The sequence below is a fragment of the Macrobrachium rosenbergii genome, chromosome 50 (assembly GCF_040412425.1).
Source record: "Macrobrachium rosenbergii isolate ZJJX-2024 chromosome 50, ASM4041242v1, whole genome shotgun sequence".
Lineage (NCBI taxonomy): Eukaryota > Metazoa > Arthropoda > Malacostraca > Decapoda > Palaemonidae > Macrobrachium > Macrobrachium rosenbergii.
The window spans coordinates 2,040,368-2,060,432 of NC_089790.1; the positions used below are offsets into that span (position 1 = coordinate 2,040,368).

At 36.8% G+C, this 20,065-nt stretch overlaps 1 protein-coding gene across 3 annotated transcripts in view; it reads left to right on the forward strand.

Annotated features, from left to right (window-relative positions):
* Positions 1-20,065, forward strand: part of LOC136832487 (high affinity cGMP-specific 3',5'-cyclic phosphodiesterase 9A-like) — a 454,690-nt gene that overhangs the window by 406,192 nt on the left and 28,433 nt on the right. For all 3 annotated transcript variants that reach the window (XM_067093375.1, XM_067093374.1, XM_067093373.1), the window contains 2 exons: positions 5,084-5,132; positions 17,492-17,619. In XM_067093375.1, coding sequence (XP_066949476.1) covers positions 5,116-5,132; positions 17,492-17,619 — 145 coding nt within the window. In that variant the 5' untranslated portion in view covers positions 5,084-5,115. The remainder of the gene's footprint in view (positions 1-5,083; positions 5,133-17,491; positions 17,620-20,065) is intronic.

Below are 20,065 nucleotides of genomic sequence, written 5' to 3' on the forward strand. Positions count from 1 at the left end.
CTCTGGATTCCGTAAGAAATCTAGAATGGAGATTGCGTTCCAATCCCAAAGTATGTATGTGTATATATTATAGATGTGTGTAGTGTGTAAGTATATAAACACACATACACACAATGTATGTTTGTATATATTTGGGCCTCCAGTTAGTTATAGTGGGCTACTGTTTTTTTTTTTTTTTTTTTTTTTTTTTTTTATAGCGAAACGTTATCTCTATGTACAACTCATAGTGAATTGTTAAACAGGTATTTCCATCACTGAATGTCAAAAGACTGAAGCGAATCGTCTCTTTTGCAGAGGTACGATTGCAAATTCCATAAACTGCCTTTCGGTTCATTGTAAGCAGCTTAATGGCCTCACCGAGCATATGCTCTACAGGAGAAATGGAAAGAGACGAGCAAGGAACAAGAATTGTGGGTCTCACCCTTAAATAACATCCATATTCAGTAATACTCAGGAAATACAAAACTTAACAAGTAAAAAATGCGCCGGAGTTTCTTCGGCGCAATCGAGTTTTCTGTCCGGTGGTGGCCTCAGCCATGGTCCATGAAACTCAGCCACGGTCCGGTGGTGGCCTATGTTGTTGGTATGCCTATAGCGCTGCCAGAAGTACGATTATGGCTGAATTTAACCTTAAATAAAATAAAAACTACTGAGGCTAGAGGGTTGCAATTTGGTATGTTTGATGATTGGAGGGTGGAGGATCAGCATACCAATTTGCAGCCCTCTAGCCTCGGTAGTTTTTAAGATCTGAGGGCGGACGGACAGACAAAGCCAGCGCAATAGTTTTCTTTTACGGGAAACTAAAAATAGAAAAGTCCTTACCTGATTTAGGAAAGATTTATAGAGTATAGTGAAAATAATTAACTTGAGAAAAATGTCAATTCATATTCCAAGAAAATCAAGAAATCTATATTTGAATATTTAATAAAAGAAAGGAAATATGTAAACAAAAATATTTAAGAAAGGAATATGATAAATATTTTTAAAATGAATATGAAAGCATTATATTTCCAGCCGTGCAACTTAAAAAAAAAAAAAAGTCAGTCCGCGTCTGAAGACAATAAAGAAATGTGTAGGTAAATAACGAATAAATGCAAGTAATATAGAACGGCACATTGCCAGGCCTGGAAACACCGTCCTTCTCATTAAGAGAGAAAATTCGTAACCTACTCTCCGGATAATTACCTCACGCTTGGCAACAGCCTATGAATGCGAGGCTTCATTCGCCCCCCTTAATGCAACCATTCATTTTCGGAAATGGGCTTCGAAGTGAATACGCATTTTAACTGAGTCCTGTTTATCACACATTTTCATCTCCCCAATCGCGAGGTGAGAATGCTTTTGTATCACCTCAACCTTTCGTAATTATTATCGCGAGAGAATATTGGTCCAAAGTTGTTATCCTGAAGTTCCTGAATGATTGGTGAGAAATCTGTCAAAAACTGGCGTTGAATTGTTCATGATTTTTTTTTTTTTTTTTTTTTACTGAAGAAACGACAAAGATGCCTCTTGAATCCAGAATTGTCAAGATATCGAACACTGAGTCTGTCAAAAAACGGCATTGAATTTCTCATGGCGTTCTTCCCTGAGGGAACACGGGAGAAACGAGAGTGCTGTGTGCTTGCGTGTAGTGAATAAAGGGATAGATAGGATTGGTTGACTCTTGAGTTCATAATCTTGGTCCAGTCTGGTTTCCTTTATATGCGCTACAGCTCTGGGCGGATGCCTAATTTTATAGTTTGAATAGAAAGTCGTGGCTGATTATAAAGTATATGAAAAACGACTGACTCCTAAAGCAGTCGCCCCTAACATACAGCCATTTAAGTTACAGTGGTGTTATGCAGAGTACCAAAAACAAACAGCAGTCAGCATATATATATATATATATATATATATATATATATATATATATATATATATATATATATATATATATATATATATATATATATATATATATATATATATATATATATATATGTCAGTGGCAGTTGAAATCGTAAGTGGCTCAACTCCGTGATTTTTTTCTGTCCACTGACGTCAAACTATTAAGTGTTCTCCCACCTGTGAAATCTTCCATCTTCAATTTTCTTCATTTCACCGAACCTCAGATGGATAAACGCCTCAGATTGCTTTACAAAATCCACGTAAATTGACTCTTGATGTTTAATTGGGAAAGTTCAAAACTTAATTTTTTTGATCTTGGTGCTTCTTATTCCGAAGCGTTTGCAACTGTTAGCCTTGGATGTAGAGTTAAACTTGACAGTTATTTCATTTTGTCACATACATTTATATATTGATAAAAGAGGAAGTTACCATAATGATATCAGTGGCTGGTATAGATTTTGAATAGTATCTCTCCAGACTTCACAAAAATGTAGTCTATTATCAAGCTATTGATTTCCTAAGAATCGGAAACTAAGCATGATACTATGAGGTAGGATGAATCTCGGCTACCAGTCGAGAGGGCCAGGGTTCAAATTCCGCCACTCACCCATGGCTCGCATTATGCCACTGCAAAAATCCGGTATCCCGCCAACCTAACGGTCCGAAAAAACCCGAGAGGTTCAGTATGAGAATAGGTACCAGCCCTCCGCCAGTTAAACAGTAGGCATTGGCCACACTGGCCACGTGTTAGGCATTGGGACCTGTCCCCACTGGCTGTCGGCCGAAGAAACAGGAGATCAGCGCCTGCCCTATGAGCGTACAGAGGTCCAGGACGACTTTAAGGAGCATTCACGCCTGTGGCAAGTGGCAACTGGCTAGTGACATGCCTTTGTGCGAAGAATGTATTAGCACAGCTGATTTAGATGTTAAAGAAGGAAAGAATATTCCTAAGGGGTCCTTTCAATACATACTAATAAATGCGCTCTCTGGAAGGATAAGAAGTGTTTGAAGGATAATGCATTTAAAACGCCAAAAAAGGAGATTTTATTTTTGTGTGTTACTTTGGTACTATCTGCTAACACACAGAGAGAAAAAAATTGCAAAGGAGAGTCCAAGTCCTGCGTTATTTGTTCAACCAGGTAGACTTCAAAAGTATGTTTTTCTCTTTCCATAAAAGAAAACCAGCTGGACAGGTAACCCAATGCTCTTATCTTTTCCACGCCTAAAAAAGAAAAAGAAAAAAGGAATCGAAAGGGAGGAAGAGATAAAAGAAGAGGGGAGTGAGGCCTAATCCTGAAGGAGAAACGGAAAACTTCAGTGAAGAGTTTATCATCTACACAAAAAGACGCAGGGAGGAGAAAGCACATTTTCAAAGGTTTTTTAATTTTTTTTTGTCCCTTTCTCCCCGATTCCACTTTCCAGGAAAATTTTTCTTTAAAAGAGAGGAGGGTATATAAATCAAGGCTGTCTACATAAAATGTCCAAATTTAGTTAACATTGGCGTTTGGTATTTTATTCCCTGTTCCTATAAACTTCTTTTGTGAGTGGTTCCTCTATATTTCTCTGTTCCATTTTGCAGGGGCCAGGTGAATTTTTGTTGTAGCCCGTGACGTCACCTCAGTCCGTTTTAAGTGAAAGAGAGAATTCTTCTTCTCCTAAGGAAGATGTAATAGGCTGACAAAACATTTTCGCCGGAAGTGAATGTTAAATTCGTCAAAATCACATCCAAAGCTATAAACAAGAATTGTATTTCACTTCTATAATTACTGACTTCCTTTGTGACCTAGGCGAATTGCTGTTTTCAAAATCTGCACCCCTGAGAACCTGGTATTCTTTCCTGAAAACAGTCTTGCCGGAACTTTTGATATATTACCGAGCTATGTACCAGTAATGTTAGCTAAAAACACCAGTAATTTTCAGTTTCTCTAAACATAAAAACTTCTATAATTAAAATATCACTGAAGGTTACTGTGGCTATAATCTGCAGGTCAAGATGTTATTCTTTCCTAAAACATTGGAAACTTTTGATATATTACCGAAAACGTAATGTTAGCTAAAAACACCAGTAATTTTAAGCAGACTCAGAAAAATATCGAGAGTTAGGGCATAATCTAGGTCAAGAGTTACTAAAACAGAAAAGAGAAAAGCCTGAAGGGGGAGAGCAGAGAAAAGAGAGAGAGGAGAGAGAGAGAGGGGGGGAGAAGGGGGCGCCGGAGCGGGGGAATTTAAAACTATTGGCCTCGAGTTCCCAAGGGATAATCAACAACCAATGTCTTGTAAGTTTTTATAATTGCGTTAATGGCTCTGCTCGGAACCTGAAGGTAATTCTTTACAGACGCTCTCTCTCTCTCTCTCTCTCTCTCTCTCTCTCTCTCTCTCTCTCTCTCTCTCTCTCTCTCTCTCTCTCTCTCTAGGCATTCTGTGGGTGTATAGCCGTGTGTCCGCGTACTGAAACTTGAACACACCTACGAGACATTCCGTGTTCCTCCTTTTGAAGCTGAGTAGAGAATAAACTTGAAATGGATTTCCCTTGACGCAAGATAGAAATTCTGTTCTGTTAGATCATATTAAAACACAAAGCTAATGTGAAATATGAAGCTTGGGTTTATGTGACATTTCTCGCCATTGAATTGATGAACAGTCATATGATTTTTTTTCTAAAAAGTATGGTAAAAACATTGGTTTCGATTAACCTACGTCTTTTTAGAAATTTGTTAAAGACACTAACTCCCTCTTAAAAGGGGTGGCTCCAGATGGTGTTAACGCTCCAGTTCTCAGCAAGTATTTTTGGGATGAGATTGCTAGCCCTATACGTGCAATATATATATATATATATATGTATATATATATATATGTATTATTGTATAGAGAATGAACTTTGTACATATTGCGGGATGAATAATCCTATGAGCAGGATGTGGGCTGGGAATGACATCAGATAAAACATTAAAACTGGAAGCCTTTTTTATTTATTTATTTAACAAACTTGTGTTTTTCCATACATGAAATGTATTTTCTTCAATAAACTCACTTCTTTTGACGGAACATTGCTTTAAAGTTTTTTGGTCTCAAGCAAAACCACAAAAACCTAATGATTCATTTCGTTCCGTGGAGATATGAAATTTTTTATATTTGACTATTTACTGACACTGAGCTGACCCGTTCATTACTCATATTCTCTTTTTTTCTTTTACAGGCAATAGAATCAGCCGTTTGGGGATAGATCTGATGGACTTGGAACAAAGGTGAGAATATAAAGTATAAGCATGAGGAGAAAAATATATATATATATATATATATATATATATATATATATATATATATATATATATATATATATATATATATATATATATGTGTGTGTGTGTGTGTGTGTGTGTTTCTCCTTCCAAAAGGATTACTCCAGAGAAAACCAACAGAAAAATTATCAGTGCTATATTTGTACTTTAAAGTAGAAACTTGGATGAACCTCCTGTGTAGGAAGTTACCACTAAATCAGCCACTTCTTAAACTTGCATCAAGGCTTATCAGCATTCCATCAAACTCCTCACATACTCACGGCAGTATTCACCTCCATCTTTCAAACACTCGGTCTTTGTTGATAATAATAAGTAACATTAATCCCCTATTATTCTTGCACCTGTCTTTATGACCTTCAGTTTTACATAATGCAACAATTCTTCAGAACCTTTCCCTTATTCAGACTTACCTTACAAACCACAGTCATCTTCTTTATTACTATCTCACCGTCATACCGCAGGATCTCGCTTATAATCCGTTTTCTATATATTCTCCAGCCTCTTAAAACCCCTTCTCACATGTTTAGCAACGAGTTCCAGAAGCATTCGCAAACAAATGCTAGTACACTTCATCCTGGCGTCATTCAGCTGTTCATCTCTCCTATTTTCCTCATTCATTAATACTTCACAAAGCTTACTGCCTCTACCAATGACTGCCACAAAGCTTACTGCATCTACCAGTAAACTGTCACAAAGCTTACTGCATCTACCAGTGACTTGTCACAAAGCTTACTGCATCTACCAGTGACTTGTCACAAAGCTTACTGCATCTACCAGTGACTTGTCACAAAGCTTACTGCATCTACCAGTGACTTGTCACAAAGCTTACTGCATCTACCAGTGACTTGTCACAAACTTACTGCATTTACCAGTGACTGTCACAAATCATCTACCAGTGACTTGTCACAAAGCTTACTGCATCTATCAGTGACTTGTCAGAAAGCTTACTGCATCTACCAGTGACTTGTCACAAATTTTACTGCATCTACCAGTGACTTACACTGCATCTACCAGTGACTTGTCACAAAGCTTACTGCATCTACCAGTGACTGTCTCTTACTGCATCTACCAGTGACTTGTCACAAAGCTTACTGCATCTACCAGTGACTTGTCCCAACCACTGCATCTACCAGTGACTCACAAAGCTTACTGCATCTACCAATGACTGTCACAAAGCTTACTGCATCTACCAGTGACTGCCACAAAGCTTACTGCATCTACCAGTGACTTGTCACAAAGCTTACTGCATCTACCAGTGACTTGTCACAAAGCTTACTGCATCTACCAGTGACTGTCACAAAGCTTACTGCATCTACCAATGACTGCCACAAAGCTTACTGCATCTACCAGTGACTGTCACAAAGCTTACTGCATCTACCAGTGACTGCGTTGACCTCAGACAACATCTTCCCACTTGCATTTTTTTATTCTGGGATCCGTTTGCTAATTATTCTTTCTCTGTATATTCTAGTTTAACCATTTTTTTTATTCTCTCCAATCTGTTACTTACCTTCTCCCGTTTATTTTATTACATGCCTTCTTTACAATCACTTTGTTCTCCTGTTTAGTTTAACAGATCTTCTCTGTTATAATGCAACTACACTTCAAGTGGTCTCTGTGTCCTTCAGTCAACCTCTCATTTAATCATCCCAACGCATTCCGTGTGTGTCTCTCAATGGGATTTTATATACTTCCTCATCTGCTCTTTCCTTTTAACCTTACCCCTATTGCATCCAAGTTCTCCTGATAAGCTTTTCTCACATCTTTGTGAACAAACTCACTTGTTTTAATTGCATTTCAACCACGTTTCTTGCCCTCCCTTCCAACTGAAGCTTACACCCGTTTTAACTTTCTCGTCAAGCATGTAATGATTGTATATACCTCCCGCACTCCTCGCCATTACATCCATCAATTAGCTGTTTCATCCTTTCAGTACTAAAACATAATATAGCAAATTAGATTTCCTCGCTATTTTCAGTATGCTTATGAACGTCCTTCTACGGAATCTAAGGACACCAAGTATTTTCAGTAATGAAGGCCCTTTTCAAATAAATTTCCGCTAAACTCTCCTCATTCAATTGCTCCAAGAATTCCATACCCCCCAACAATGCCACGTCGTTCTTTGTCACATATTTTTCCGCTTGAATCACTTACCAAACTACCTTTTCATATTCACCAACCCCAGCCACTCGCAGATTTCACCTTGCAGCCGGCGCAGGCGCAATCAATCTTCGTCCGCCCCTTCTCCATTTTTTCTCACTTAGTGCCAAAACATTTCCTCTGTTCTGCTCCGCATCCACGCGCATTCAGACTACAAGAGTCGGTACTATATTCTTTTTATGGTTTTTCTTTCTTTGGTTTTGGGGCGTGGGGTTGCAAAACCCACGGCCCTTGTTGTATGGTAATTTTCACACCGCGCGCCGACTTGAGACTCCTAATGTTTTTTTCCTGGAGTCCCGCAGGAAGAGATATTGTTCCCTTATACAAAATGTGCCTTTGTAAACGTAATAATCATTGCCACTTGCATACTTCAATTGCGGAATTATAAATGAATCCCCTTTTCAGAAAGTTATTGTTGATAAATAAATTTATGTATATACATAAATACATACATACACATATACACACACACACACACACACATATATATATATATATATATATATATATAGGTAATGTGTGTATGTGTGTTTCCATGCATAATTACACAGAATTATAAATTAGTATATAAATTATTTGTCACAGCCCACAGTCAGTCAGACGAAAAGAATGCAGCCTAAATAATTAACATTTCTCCCAGCCATCGTTCATCATTCAAAAAAAGCAGTCTTCTGCGTACGGGAAATTGAGAAATACCAGATGTGGCGTTGGACGAAGTTTATGAAAGGAAAGGAAACAGATTAACCGATTAAGCCACTGGGAAGGATATGCAATTTCTGAGGCGAAAAATTAGCCTGGATTAAGTTTTGGTGTGTTCAGTTTTACTTGGAGAGAGAGAGAGAGAGAGAGAGAGAGAGAGAGAGAGAGAGAGAGAGAGAGAGAGAGAGAATGCCTGAAAGGGTGTGGATGCATGACAGTAAAACGAAAGGGGAAATGGGATAACAGGAAGAGACGGGAGGAAGAAGAATTAGATGGAGAGTTAGTGAGTGTGCTTCTATTTTACACACACACGGAGAGAGAGAGAGAGGACATGGATATATGAGAGAGAGAGTAAAACGAAAGGGGAAAAGGAAAAAAAGAAAAAGAGCGGAGGAGGAAGGAGATGGGGAGTAAGAGAGCGAGCTTTTATTTTACAGAGAGAGAGAGAGAGAGAGAGAGAGAGGACATGGATATATGAGAGAGAGCGTAAAACGAAAGAGAGAAATGGGGAAGAAAGAAGAGAACGGGGAACAGATCAAGAGAGAGAGAGAGAAAGTAAAGATTGGGAGAGCGAGACGATATGGGCCGGAGGGGAAGATAGAGAGGGAGAGGAGAGAGAGAGAGAGAGAGAGAGAGAGAGAGAGAGAGAGAGAGAGCGTCCTGTAATCACAAAAATTGACTTGCTGAGCGTGAATGGTATGACGTCAATGCCCGTGAATGCTGAGCGGGAATTTATTTCTGATTTCCTGCGTCCTACGTAGAACGTTGGTAGGTAATATTTAGATTAATCTAAACATAAGGTTTAATCGCGGCGAAGTGGATATAAGACGCATTAAGGTGCACAAGGCGATTTTTGAAGAGATGTCTACATCCTAGCTAAGATGATTTAGGTAAATTCTACAGGATATATATATCCTACTAACTGCTAAGATGATTTAGGTAAATTCTACAGGATATATATATATCCTACTAACTGCTAAGATGATTTAGGTAAATTCTACAGGATATATATATCCTACTAACTGCCAAGATGATTTAGGTAAATTCTACAGGATATATATATCCTACTAACTGCTAAGATGATTTAGGTGAATTCTACAGGATATATATATCCTACTAACTGCTAAGATGATTTGGGTAAATTCTACAGATATCTACATCCTGCTAAGATGATTTAGGTAAATTCGACTGGATTTCTACATCCTACTAAGGTGATTTAGGTAAATTCGACTGAATGTCTACATCCTACTAAGATGATTAGGTAAATTCGACTAGGTGTCTACATCTTACTAAGATTATTTAGGTAAATTCGACAACATATTTACATCCCACCAAGTGGCTTTAGATAAATTCGACAAGATATCTACACCCCATGAAGATAATTTAGGTAAAGTCGACTAGATGTCTACATCCTGCTGTGATGATTTAGGTAAATTCTACAGGATATCTACATCTTGCTGAGATGATTTGGTAAATTCGACTAAGGTTATTAGACAAATTCGACAAAATTTCTACATCCTACTAAGATGATTTATGTAAATTTGACAAAATATCAACGCCCCATTCAGATAACTTAAATAAATTCGACTCGATGTGTACATCCTATTAAGATACTTTAGGTAAATTCGACTGGCTGTTTACATCCCACTAAGATGAGTGTAGATGAATTTAACAAGGTAGCTACATCCTATTAAGATACTTTAGATAAATCAGTTTGCCTACGGCCTGTTTCAGCAAGTCAGATCATTAAAAAGTTTGTCAAGGATTTAGGAAAATAATTACCATTTCTTCTCTTACACATGAATGGTGATTTTTGGAATTGCTGAAAAATAAGAAAATTGAAACGCTGTGAATTCTTCCATCCCAGGAGAATTTCAAACACTTGGAATTTGACGATAGTCGTTGTTGCAGTTCAGTGGGCCAAGTGATGGCGATGGACGCTGCAAAAAGTCACCTTTGTTTAGGGAAAAAAACTAGGTTTGAAATTGTAATAAAGGCCTTTTTTTGGCCATATTATTTTCTGCGTGTTGTTCCAGTCGATATGAAATCCAGCTATTTTGCAATTTTTTTTTTCTCTCTTTTTTTGCGTGACTGGAAAAGTGTAAGATGGCATTCACAAAGCACTGGTTCCTCTTACTTGCAGACAAGCAGTGCAATAAGTATTGCTAATTTAAGAACTTTTCTACCGAGACCTATACTTTCTTTTAACAGCTTTATGTCCGTCAGGACACGAATTCAATCTGCTTAGGGGAAAATCGTACCTTGTGGCAACGAGCAGAACATTGTTTTGTGAAGAGAAATAATGCTGGTTTTCAGAGCGCAATAAGGCAAGAACACCATTTTCTAGAAAACTGTGTTATTGGGTAATGTCAAGTTCCCATTACGGAATCTAAATGTGAGAATTTGTTTTTAACTTTTTCTTTCTTTTCTCATATTGAAACTGGGATATCTATTTATTGAATATCTTTCTTTGTTTTCTTTTATATTTTTCTTTCTGTTCTCTTATTGAAACTGGGATATCTATTTACTTATTTACTTAATATTTTTCTTTGTTATTTTTTCCTTCAGTTGTACAAAGGTAAAAAATTTTAGTTTTCTTGGTAGTTGAATCATATTTTAATAACAATTCAAGTTTTCTCGGATTCCTGGAGTCATTTGATCGAATATTTTATTTTGTACATTACAAGAAAATGCTGTTGCGTATAGTGCAAATACAAGATAATATAATGAGGCTAATAATGACATTGAAGAAGGAAGCAAGGCATGACAGTTATAAATGATAAAATGATAAAATTAATATTTGACAGTTTTGCAGAATGCAAACAAAACTCGGTGAATTTCGAAATTAATTTTTCAGTCGCTAACCACAAATATAACAGTATAACGCATCGGCTGTTTGAAATGCAATATCAATCAGATTTTATTGAAGCTGCGTTGATCGTTGTTTGATATATTTCAGGTGCGTGGTTATCAGAGAGAAATCACATAACACTTGTCGTCTTGTAAGGAAAAATACAAGTGTTATGTGCAGAATTACTCGACTTTCAGGGAAGAAGATTAAAGCAGGACTGTGCTATTCTTTTTGTCCAAAATAACATCACTTTTAATCTCAGTATAACACTGAGCCGTTTTCAGAGTAGCTGCACTTTCTCTGTAGACAAACACTTTCCAACACAGGCTCATTATACAAGACAAACGAGGCGATTCAAATAAAATCTGGTTATTGTTGCATTTCAAACAGCCGATGCGTTATTCTGCATTATATTTGTGGTTATCGACTGGAAAAACTCGTTTCGAAAGTCACCGAGTTCTGTTCGCATTCTACAAAAACTGCCAAATATAAATAGTGGGATTTGCTGACGTCATCACCCTCTTGTCATTTTATCATTTATAATTGTCACGCTTTGTTTCTGTCGTCAATGTCACCATCATTAGCCTCGTTATTTTCTTATCCGCGTCATCGTTGTCATTGTTACGCAGGAGGGTCTCTCAACCCTTTCGTGGGTTAATGAAAACCTCAGCTGTTTTATGGAAGCTGTAAAGCAGTCCAATTAGCATCTGTAGGATTGGACTTGAATCCTACAAAGGCGTCGGGTTACTTTGCACAAAGGACTCACGAATAAAACTTGTACGACACAGGCATTTTGTTAGAAAAGCTATTAAAAATTTAGCTACCTTGGTCCTTGTGTGTATGTATATATGTATATATATATATATATATATATATATCTTCTTCTTCTTTTAACGTATATTTATTCCCATTTTTATATATATGCCTTCTTGAAGTGACTTTTTGTGTGTGTGTGTGTGTGTGTGTATGCCTGACATTTTATCACATCGCCGTGATTCATTTACAAGCATTAAAGCGACAAGCGTCGAGAGTTTTAATATCAATTATGTTTTTAGAAGGTGTTGTAGTGGCTTTGTTTAATATATTTTTAGTCTGTAACATCCATTTGTTATCGAAGCAAAACCTATTTTTTTTTTATAATAAGTTCGTCGTCTCGTGTCTGGCTCTGATCAGCCACGGAAGACAAGAACTCAGGACTATAGTGACGCGCATTTTAACCACACGGCAAGTACGACGAACTTATTATCAACAAAACAAATTCCCCCTCGATAACATATATATATAAATATATATTATATTATGAGATTTTATCACATCACTGTGATTCATATACAAGCATTAAGCTCAAACGTCCTTTAATTTTAGCTCAATGCTCATATATATTTTATATATGTTATATATATTTTTTATTTTTTTATTAAGTATCGTATATATATATATATATTAAAATGCGCGTCACTTTATTGTGTGTGTGGTTGTGTGTGTGTGTATTGTGTGTGTGTGTGTGTGTGTGTAATGGCACACTCAGGTATTATTACAACTCTGAAGCTTCATAAAGCCATATTCTTTTGTGCAATAAGTTTGGAAATCGAAACCGGGATGAAGAATAGGCTTCCGCTTTGCAAATACCCATACATAATTACACTGCGACATCCCTTCATACCCCATCCTATATATCCTAACCTACCCTGTTCCACCAGATATTAAGCCCCATCCCATCCCTAACCCCCTTCCCTTTTCCTCAGATGGTATTTATTTGATAGGCTTTAGTAGGTTGAATTATATTAATGTCTTTCACCTGTGACGTGTTAGCAATAAACAGTTTAATGATTAGCTCGTCCAAGCATTTGTTGATAATGTACATATTTTATGGCGTACGGAGTTAATATCCTTGTCTATTAACTTTAAGTTATTTTAATATTGTTTGATAAACTATGAAAAATAACCCTTTTATGGAAAACTTTCTAAATAATTTCAAATGTTTCCGAAGGCTTGTTATACGACCTCAGAAATGACAAATAAAGTCAGTTGCCCAAAAGAACTTTGGAGAAAATTCTACTTAGTTCTTCTTGTGAACATTCAGATAAATCTGTGATTCCATATGACACAGAATGTGCTTGCTTTTACCAAGTCTATTTTACTGAATGTTTTTTTTTTTAATACAAGTAGAAAAATAAAAAGCAGAAGTATGGAAAAAGTAAAGTTTTCAGTATTAAAAAAAGACAATCTTCTGAACACAGGATTCACGGAGAAAAATGTTTTCAAATTTCCTTTGAACATTTATAGTACGCGTCTCACAGTGCAGTACAAATGTTTGCCCTCTCAGAATACTGTATTGCCCGTTGCGTCAAGCATACTGCGGTGTACGTGGAATAAGCAATCAGAAGATATCTGCTTCTCGCTGCAAATGCAGCAGTATTTAATAATAAATTTGAGCAGGCAAACAAAACGGAGAGAAAAAAGCTGATAGGATCTCTCTCTCTCTCTCTCTCTCTCTCTCTCTCTCTCTCTCTCTCTCTCTCTCTCTCTCTCTCTCTCGACCAAAAATGCATAACATGGACGAGAATGCAAGGGGTGGTCCGAATGGTTTTCTCTCTCTCTCTCTCTCTCTCTCTCTCTCTCTCTCTCTCTCTCTCTCTCTCTCTCTCTCTCTCTCTCTCTCTCTCTCTCTCTCTCGACCAAAAATGCATAACATGGACGAGAATGCAAGGGGTGGTCCGAATGGTTCTCTCTTTTCTCTCTCTCTCTCTCTCTCTCTCTCTCTCTCTCTCTCTCTCCACTTCACTCGTGGGCGGGTCAGCATTCAATTACCTCTCTCTCTCTCTCTCTCTCTCTCTCTCTCTCTCTCTCTCTCTCTCTCTCTCTCTCTCTCTCTCTCTCTCTCGTGGGTGGGTCAAGTTCAGATTTTTGTCTTTGTATCTCCCGTGGACGAAGCAAATTTGAACTACTCTCCCCTTTACTCATAGGTCTGATGGTAAAGTTTTTTTTAAAGCAAATGTATCATACAAAATATACTCTATTTTCTGTCTATTTTTGTCATACTTATTCCCGTTTTTAACACCAGGATGCCCCATGTAAAGTCGGTTGAATGTAAATTTACTATACCATAGATACCTATTTTTTTTTTTTTTTGTCCCTATGCTAGTCAACATCCCCCCCCACCCCCTTTTTTTCCATTGGAAGGGGGTCCGGGATATTCTGAGTTAACCAACACCCCAGGTAAACAAAGGTCGAACTTCAAAGACTATTGATCAAACGCGAGGATTGAGAGCGATTTTGATTTTTTGACTGAAGTTCGCTGGACTGAAAAGATTGTAGCCAGAAATAGTTTTCAAAAGAGAGTTCAGTACTTTCGGTTTATTTTTTATTTATTCGTCTTTTTGTATTCGAATTCAAAACTGCTTAAAAGTTTTTGTGTTTGGTTTATAAGAGGCTCGTCCTTTTTGTGTGTGTGTGTGTGTGTGTGTGTGTGTGTGTGTGTGTGTGTGTGTGTGTGTGTGGGAGCACAAAAGAAAGTACAGTATTTCTGGTTTGTGTCCCAAAAAATGCTGAGACGAGGAATCGTCGCGATGACAGTACTCCACTGGATCACGTATTATACTGTTACTTGGCAGTGGGAGACTTTGGCAGTAATTATTAAATAATCGATGGATGTTAGGGCAAGTGAAGCACATAGGTAGAGAAAAGTATAGGGCAGACCCACTTGCTGCTTTTATCATGGCATATGATCTTGGTCTCTGAAGCTAATGAGGCTGAAAGTAGTTGGTTCGTGAGGTGGAACCAGAAGGACGTGTTCGTTTGCATTTGAAACCTGGAACAAACTGGACTTTTTATATCTGAATTTTGACTTCTAACACACAAGAGACTCCTTATTCATTTGGGTATGAGTCCGGTCCCAGCAGAAGGCTCGGATTAAGATTTTTTCTTAGTTTGAAATTTTCTTTTTAAATCCTAAATTAGTTCCCTGAGTGTTTGCCAGTATGTGATTCCGAGCTCCCTGAAGAAGACCATTCATCCCTCTGCTGCCATCTTGTCAAGCGAATCCTTCAGAACAGTCTCTGAGAGGGAGGATGAATAATACCCCCGGGGTTCCACTCGACCGAACGCTGAATGAGAGAGTAATCAGATTGAATCTGATGCCTTTTATTCATAATTACAGGATTTGGCTGTTCATCGCCGTCGTAAAACTACCGCTCTAATTGGAAGCCTAATTAGGAATGATTTTTCCATATTCGCCGTGTATCTGAAATCTCGTCGTCACAAGGAATGAGAGCGAAAATGTCGAATTTTTTTTTTTGTGTTACCTTTCGGTCTTGTCCTCATTTGATTCGTTACTCTCTCTCTTTTTATTCGCGTGGTTGGAGAGAGCCAGAAAAATGCTCTTGATTTCAGGTCGACGCTTTAGAAGCGAGTTATTTTAGCGGAATCGTCACTTTTTAGGTCGTATTTTGTAGCTCAAACTTTCCCCAAAAAATCATCAATGTTCGAAATTGTGTGCTCTTAAATAACCTCGTCTCTTACGTGAATAGGTTTTTGTAGCCAGTGCTATTTTAGCCCTACAGAATTGTCGTGGCTTTATATCATAAAATTTTTGGCCGAGGTTTAGTAAAATCATCGTCGTTCAGATTGATGTATTTAGAGCAATTCTTGTATCTTTTCATGTTACAAATACTTGATATTTATCTTTTCGATGACACCATTACCAGTTTATGATTTTGACATTTCTCGTGTTGATGATCCAATCTTGCCTTAAAACTTATGAAGGCCCAACATGCTGTATTTAGGAACGCCAGTGTATTCATGCATTCCTTACCAAAGTTTCCAGTCGTATATGTAATTTTATTAAGGTACACATGATATATTTAATAACGCCAGTTCTTGTGTAAATTTATGTGTATTCCCCACCAAAGTTTCAAGAACCATCTCGCTGGTATTGTCATTCATTCCTTGTATATTTACTCCGGGTTTCTTCAGCCACAGCCATTTTTGTGAGAGCAATGGCACGAATATTCCTGGGAGGGTTCGTTCAATCCCCTTTGATGTATTATTTTTACAGTTCAGCAAATATCTATGCCTCGTATTTTACTGATGGATTTTTGGGAGTGATTGCGTCATGCTCGTAAATCGAATTGATTCTTTTATTTTGGGGAATATTTTATTCATTGATTTTTTTCCTTTTTGGTGAAATTTTTGTATCGTGTGGCAGATAGTCTCGATATGATTTTATAACTGGGAGTGTTTTTGTGCCTGATTCTCTTCTTTCCATGCTGAGGCTAAGAATTGATGGACCTATTTCTCTTACCACAATATCTCATGTACTGTGCATATCCTAAGGTTCGTGCAAACCAAGAGATCACGTTAATATGATCGTTCTTTCTAAATATGCATCCGAAAGCCGGTGTGTTTTTGTTTCAGTTCAACTCTTCATGCATAAAAAGTCATAGATAATATATAACAACAGATTATTCTTATAACTCCCTTGTCTTTAAATGTGGTTATTATAAGCAGATTTTCCCGTCTGAACTCTTCAGCATAAAGAAAAAATTCCTAAGAGTTGGGCAGACACGAGGGAGTATGATCAATTAATTTTCAAAGCTCTGTATATTGACATTTCTTTAAATAAATATGTTTATTATAAGCAGATTTTCCAGTCTCAAGCTCCTTAGCATAAAGATAAAAATCCTCAGAGTTGGGCAGACACGGGGAGTTTGTTAAATTAATTTTCAAAGCTCTGTATATTGACGTGCAAAACTCCAAAACGACTCTAATTACCTTTACCAACCCTCCAAGGAGAGGAACATGGACTCTCTAACCACATACACCACAGTCATCTCCCTGCGAGGGACGTCTTTGGCAGCTTACCTGACAGGACGACATTGCAGCATCACTTGGGTCCCCAGCTGCATTGGTTTTCATTATTTCCAACGATTACCTTTATTCTCTGCCACCTGTGGCTGTCCAACTTCGCCTTTGAAAACGCCACTGGGCGAACCCTGTGGGTTTAAGGAATGTGGGGGGAACTATATAATGATTAAAAACTTCGGTTGGCTAAGTTGGGATTGCTTATTTTTTATGGTTAAGATAATATTTTGACGTCCCTTGCCCCAATTTGCTCCTCATTTCAAGATAAACGTCACTGAGCGAATTCTACGGGTCTAAGAAATGTGAGATACAATATAATAATTAAAACCTCAGTATTTTTAAGGTGGGATTTCCTGTTATTTACAATTAAAATTCCATTTTGCTCCAATTTGCTTCTGTGCTGAAGAAAAGTCACTAGACAAGTCTTGTGAGTCTAAGAAATGTGAGAAACAATATTATAATTTTAAACCTCAGTTTTTTTATTAAAAACCTTAGTTTTTCTAAGTTGGGATTGCTTATTATTTATAATTAAAATTCCATTTTGTTGACCCTTGCTCCTGTGCTTAAGAAAACATCACTAGACAAGCCTTGTGAGTCTAAGAAATGTGAGAAACTAAATAACAATTAAAAACCTCAAATTTTCTAAAATTGGGATTCCTACTTATTGATAATTAAAATAACATTTCGACGTCTTTTTCATTACTCATGCTTCTTCTTCTTCGTTCCATTACAGGCTGTCAAAGGTGGAGAGAACTATCGCTACTCTTAGCACAGATTTGCCACCCGTTGTGGACGAGCTTCGGAGAGCAGTCGATACATTCAGAATGAGGCTGGAGACCACAGAGCATCTCTCTTGGCTGGGTAGGTTTATTATTATTATTATTATTATTATTATTATTATTATTATTATTATTTTATTATTATTATAACCTCTCTTGGCTGGGTAAGTTTATTATTATTATTATTATTATAACCTCTCTTGGCTGGGTAAGTTTATTTTTATTATTATTTTTATAACCTCTCTTTGCTGGGTAAGTTTATTATTATTATTATTATTATTATTATTATAACCTCTCTTGGCTGGGTAAGTTTATTATTTATTATTATTATTATTATAACCTCTCTTGGCTGGGTAAGTTTATGAATTTATTATTATTATGATGATTATTATTATTATTATATCCTCTCTTGGCTGGGTAGGTTTATTATTATTATTATTATTATTATTATTATTATTATTATTATTATTATTATTATAACCTCTCTTGGCTGGGTAAGTTTTTATTATTATTATTATTATTATTATTTTATAACCTCTCTTAGCTGGGTAGTTTATTATTATTATTATTATTATTATTATTATTATATCCTCTCTTGGCTGGGTAGGTTTATTATTATTATTATTATTATTATTATTATTATTATTATTATTATTATTATTATATTATAATTATTATTATTATTATTAGTTGAAGGGAGATAAAACTGGGGATCGAATAACATATTCATAACTTCTTCAGATTTGTACGTTGGTTGTAAAGTGCATTTATTATTATTATTATTATTATTATTATTATTATTATTATTATTATTAGAAGAAGAAGAAGAAGAAGAGAGATAAACCCAGAAATCGAATCAACTATTCATGACCTCTTCAGCTTTATACGTTGTGAAGTTCTCACTTTTTGCCGACATTTTTGGCACACTTTTGTAATGCTTACTCTCATTAATATTTCACCTCGTCATTTAATTCTTTGAAAGGGACTGGTAGCTAGCTGGTGGGACTTACGACCCGTTACGTAACACTCCTCGAAGTAAATAACTCCCATTGAAGCGTCTTCCAATCTGATGTTTCTCCTTTACGGTTGAAATTGGCGAGTCACTTCGCAGTTAGTAAATAAGGAGGAAGAAGAGACGGCGCTTATTTTACTCTCTATTTTTATTTATTTTTTTCTAATGGCGGTAATTGTACTTTCGTTGTTGTCAAGCTTGATGAAACCGCTTCATAACAATTCTTGATTGATCGCCAGCGACGCTGTGTAAAGAAAGCACCTTCTTTTGTTTTTGACTTGAAGGGCTGGTTGACGTTATCAGGATGTATTCTCTCTCTCTCTCTCTCTCTCTCTCTCTCTCTCTCTCTCTCTCTCTCTCTCTCTCTCTCTCTCGTGCCAGGACCCTTTGGTCTTCGTATTTCTTGAGTTTATTTGAAGAAATACTATATTTTCTTCAAGTGATTCAGAGAAACAAATGCTCGGTGAAAAGTTACAAAGTAGCCAGTTCGGACTCTTCTTGTTTGTCGATGACACATCACAAAAATAAAATACTTGATGCTGTAACGACCAGCAAACTCACGATTGACTCAAGTTCTTGCCTGGAGTGACTGGTAGAGCTTGTTAGGGACAGAATAAAGCCAAATTCCCGATCTAGTGGCTGGGAGAAGATGAGTCTCAAAGTCTACGAAGGGAAAAGATTAATTTCGGGAAACGAAGTCCCACTTGATAATCAAAATGAATTGCAGTTTAATAGATTTTAAATGATGTATTCCGCTAAAGAGGGTAATTATAAATGTTGTCATTTACTAAAAAGGCTAATTAAAGCATAACGATTCAGATAACTGGGAAAGAAAACGATTTACTCGGCGAATGTGAAAATCATCATTGTGATGATTTTAACGTTAGCCGAGTAAACCCGTTTTTCATTGTGAAGTCTTGAAGATTAAGGCGTTCACAGTAAGGTCATAATAGGGAATAAGTATAATCCGAGATTATATCTCTTCGAGGAAGAGTTAGAAAGGAAGTATATAAGCGTCAGTTAACTAATCCCTTTTATCCTTTCCTTGACGGTCAAGTTTCGAGTGTTTTTCCATCCTTCATCCTGCACTATCATCCTTCAAATCTGACCTCATTAAGAGCATTGAATACTCCTTTCATATCCTCTTTCTTCCGTCTTTCTTTCCAACCTTTCCTAACACTTGTTTCATGGTGCAACTGCGAGGCTTTCCTCCTGTTACACCTTTCAAACCTTCTACTCTCAGTTTTCCTTTCAGCTCAGGTCCCAAATTTTATATTCCATCCCATTAAATCCTCCTGTAGAACTTCGCCTGAATAAAAAAAGTTAATCTATAAAATTTCATAGCTTAATTTCATCAGAGCAAAGTTTTAATCTCCAGTTTGGTTTAAGTAATTGTAACCTCTCAGATAAATGTAGTACAATTCAATCTCCCCCCCTAACCCTTTGCCAACAAAGAAAATGGAATACTCACCAAAAATTTCAAAGGGAGAGTGAGCATATGTCGCTCGACGCAATA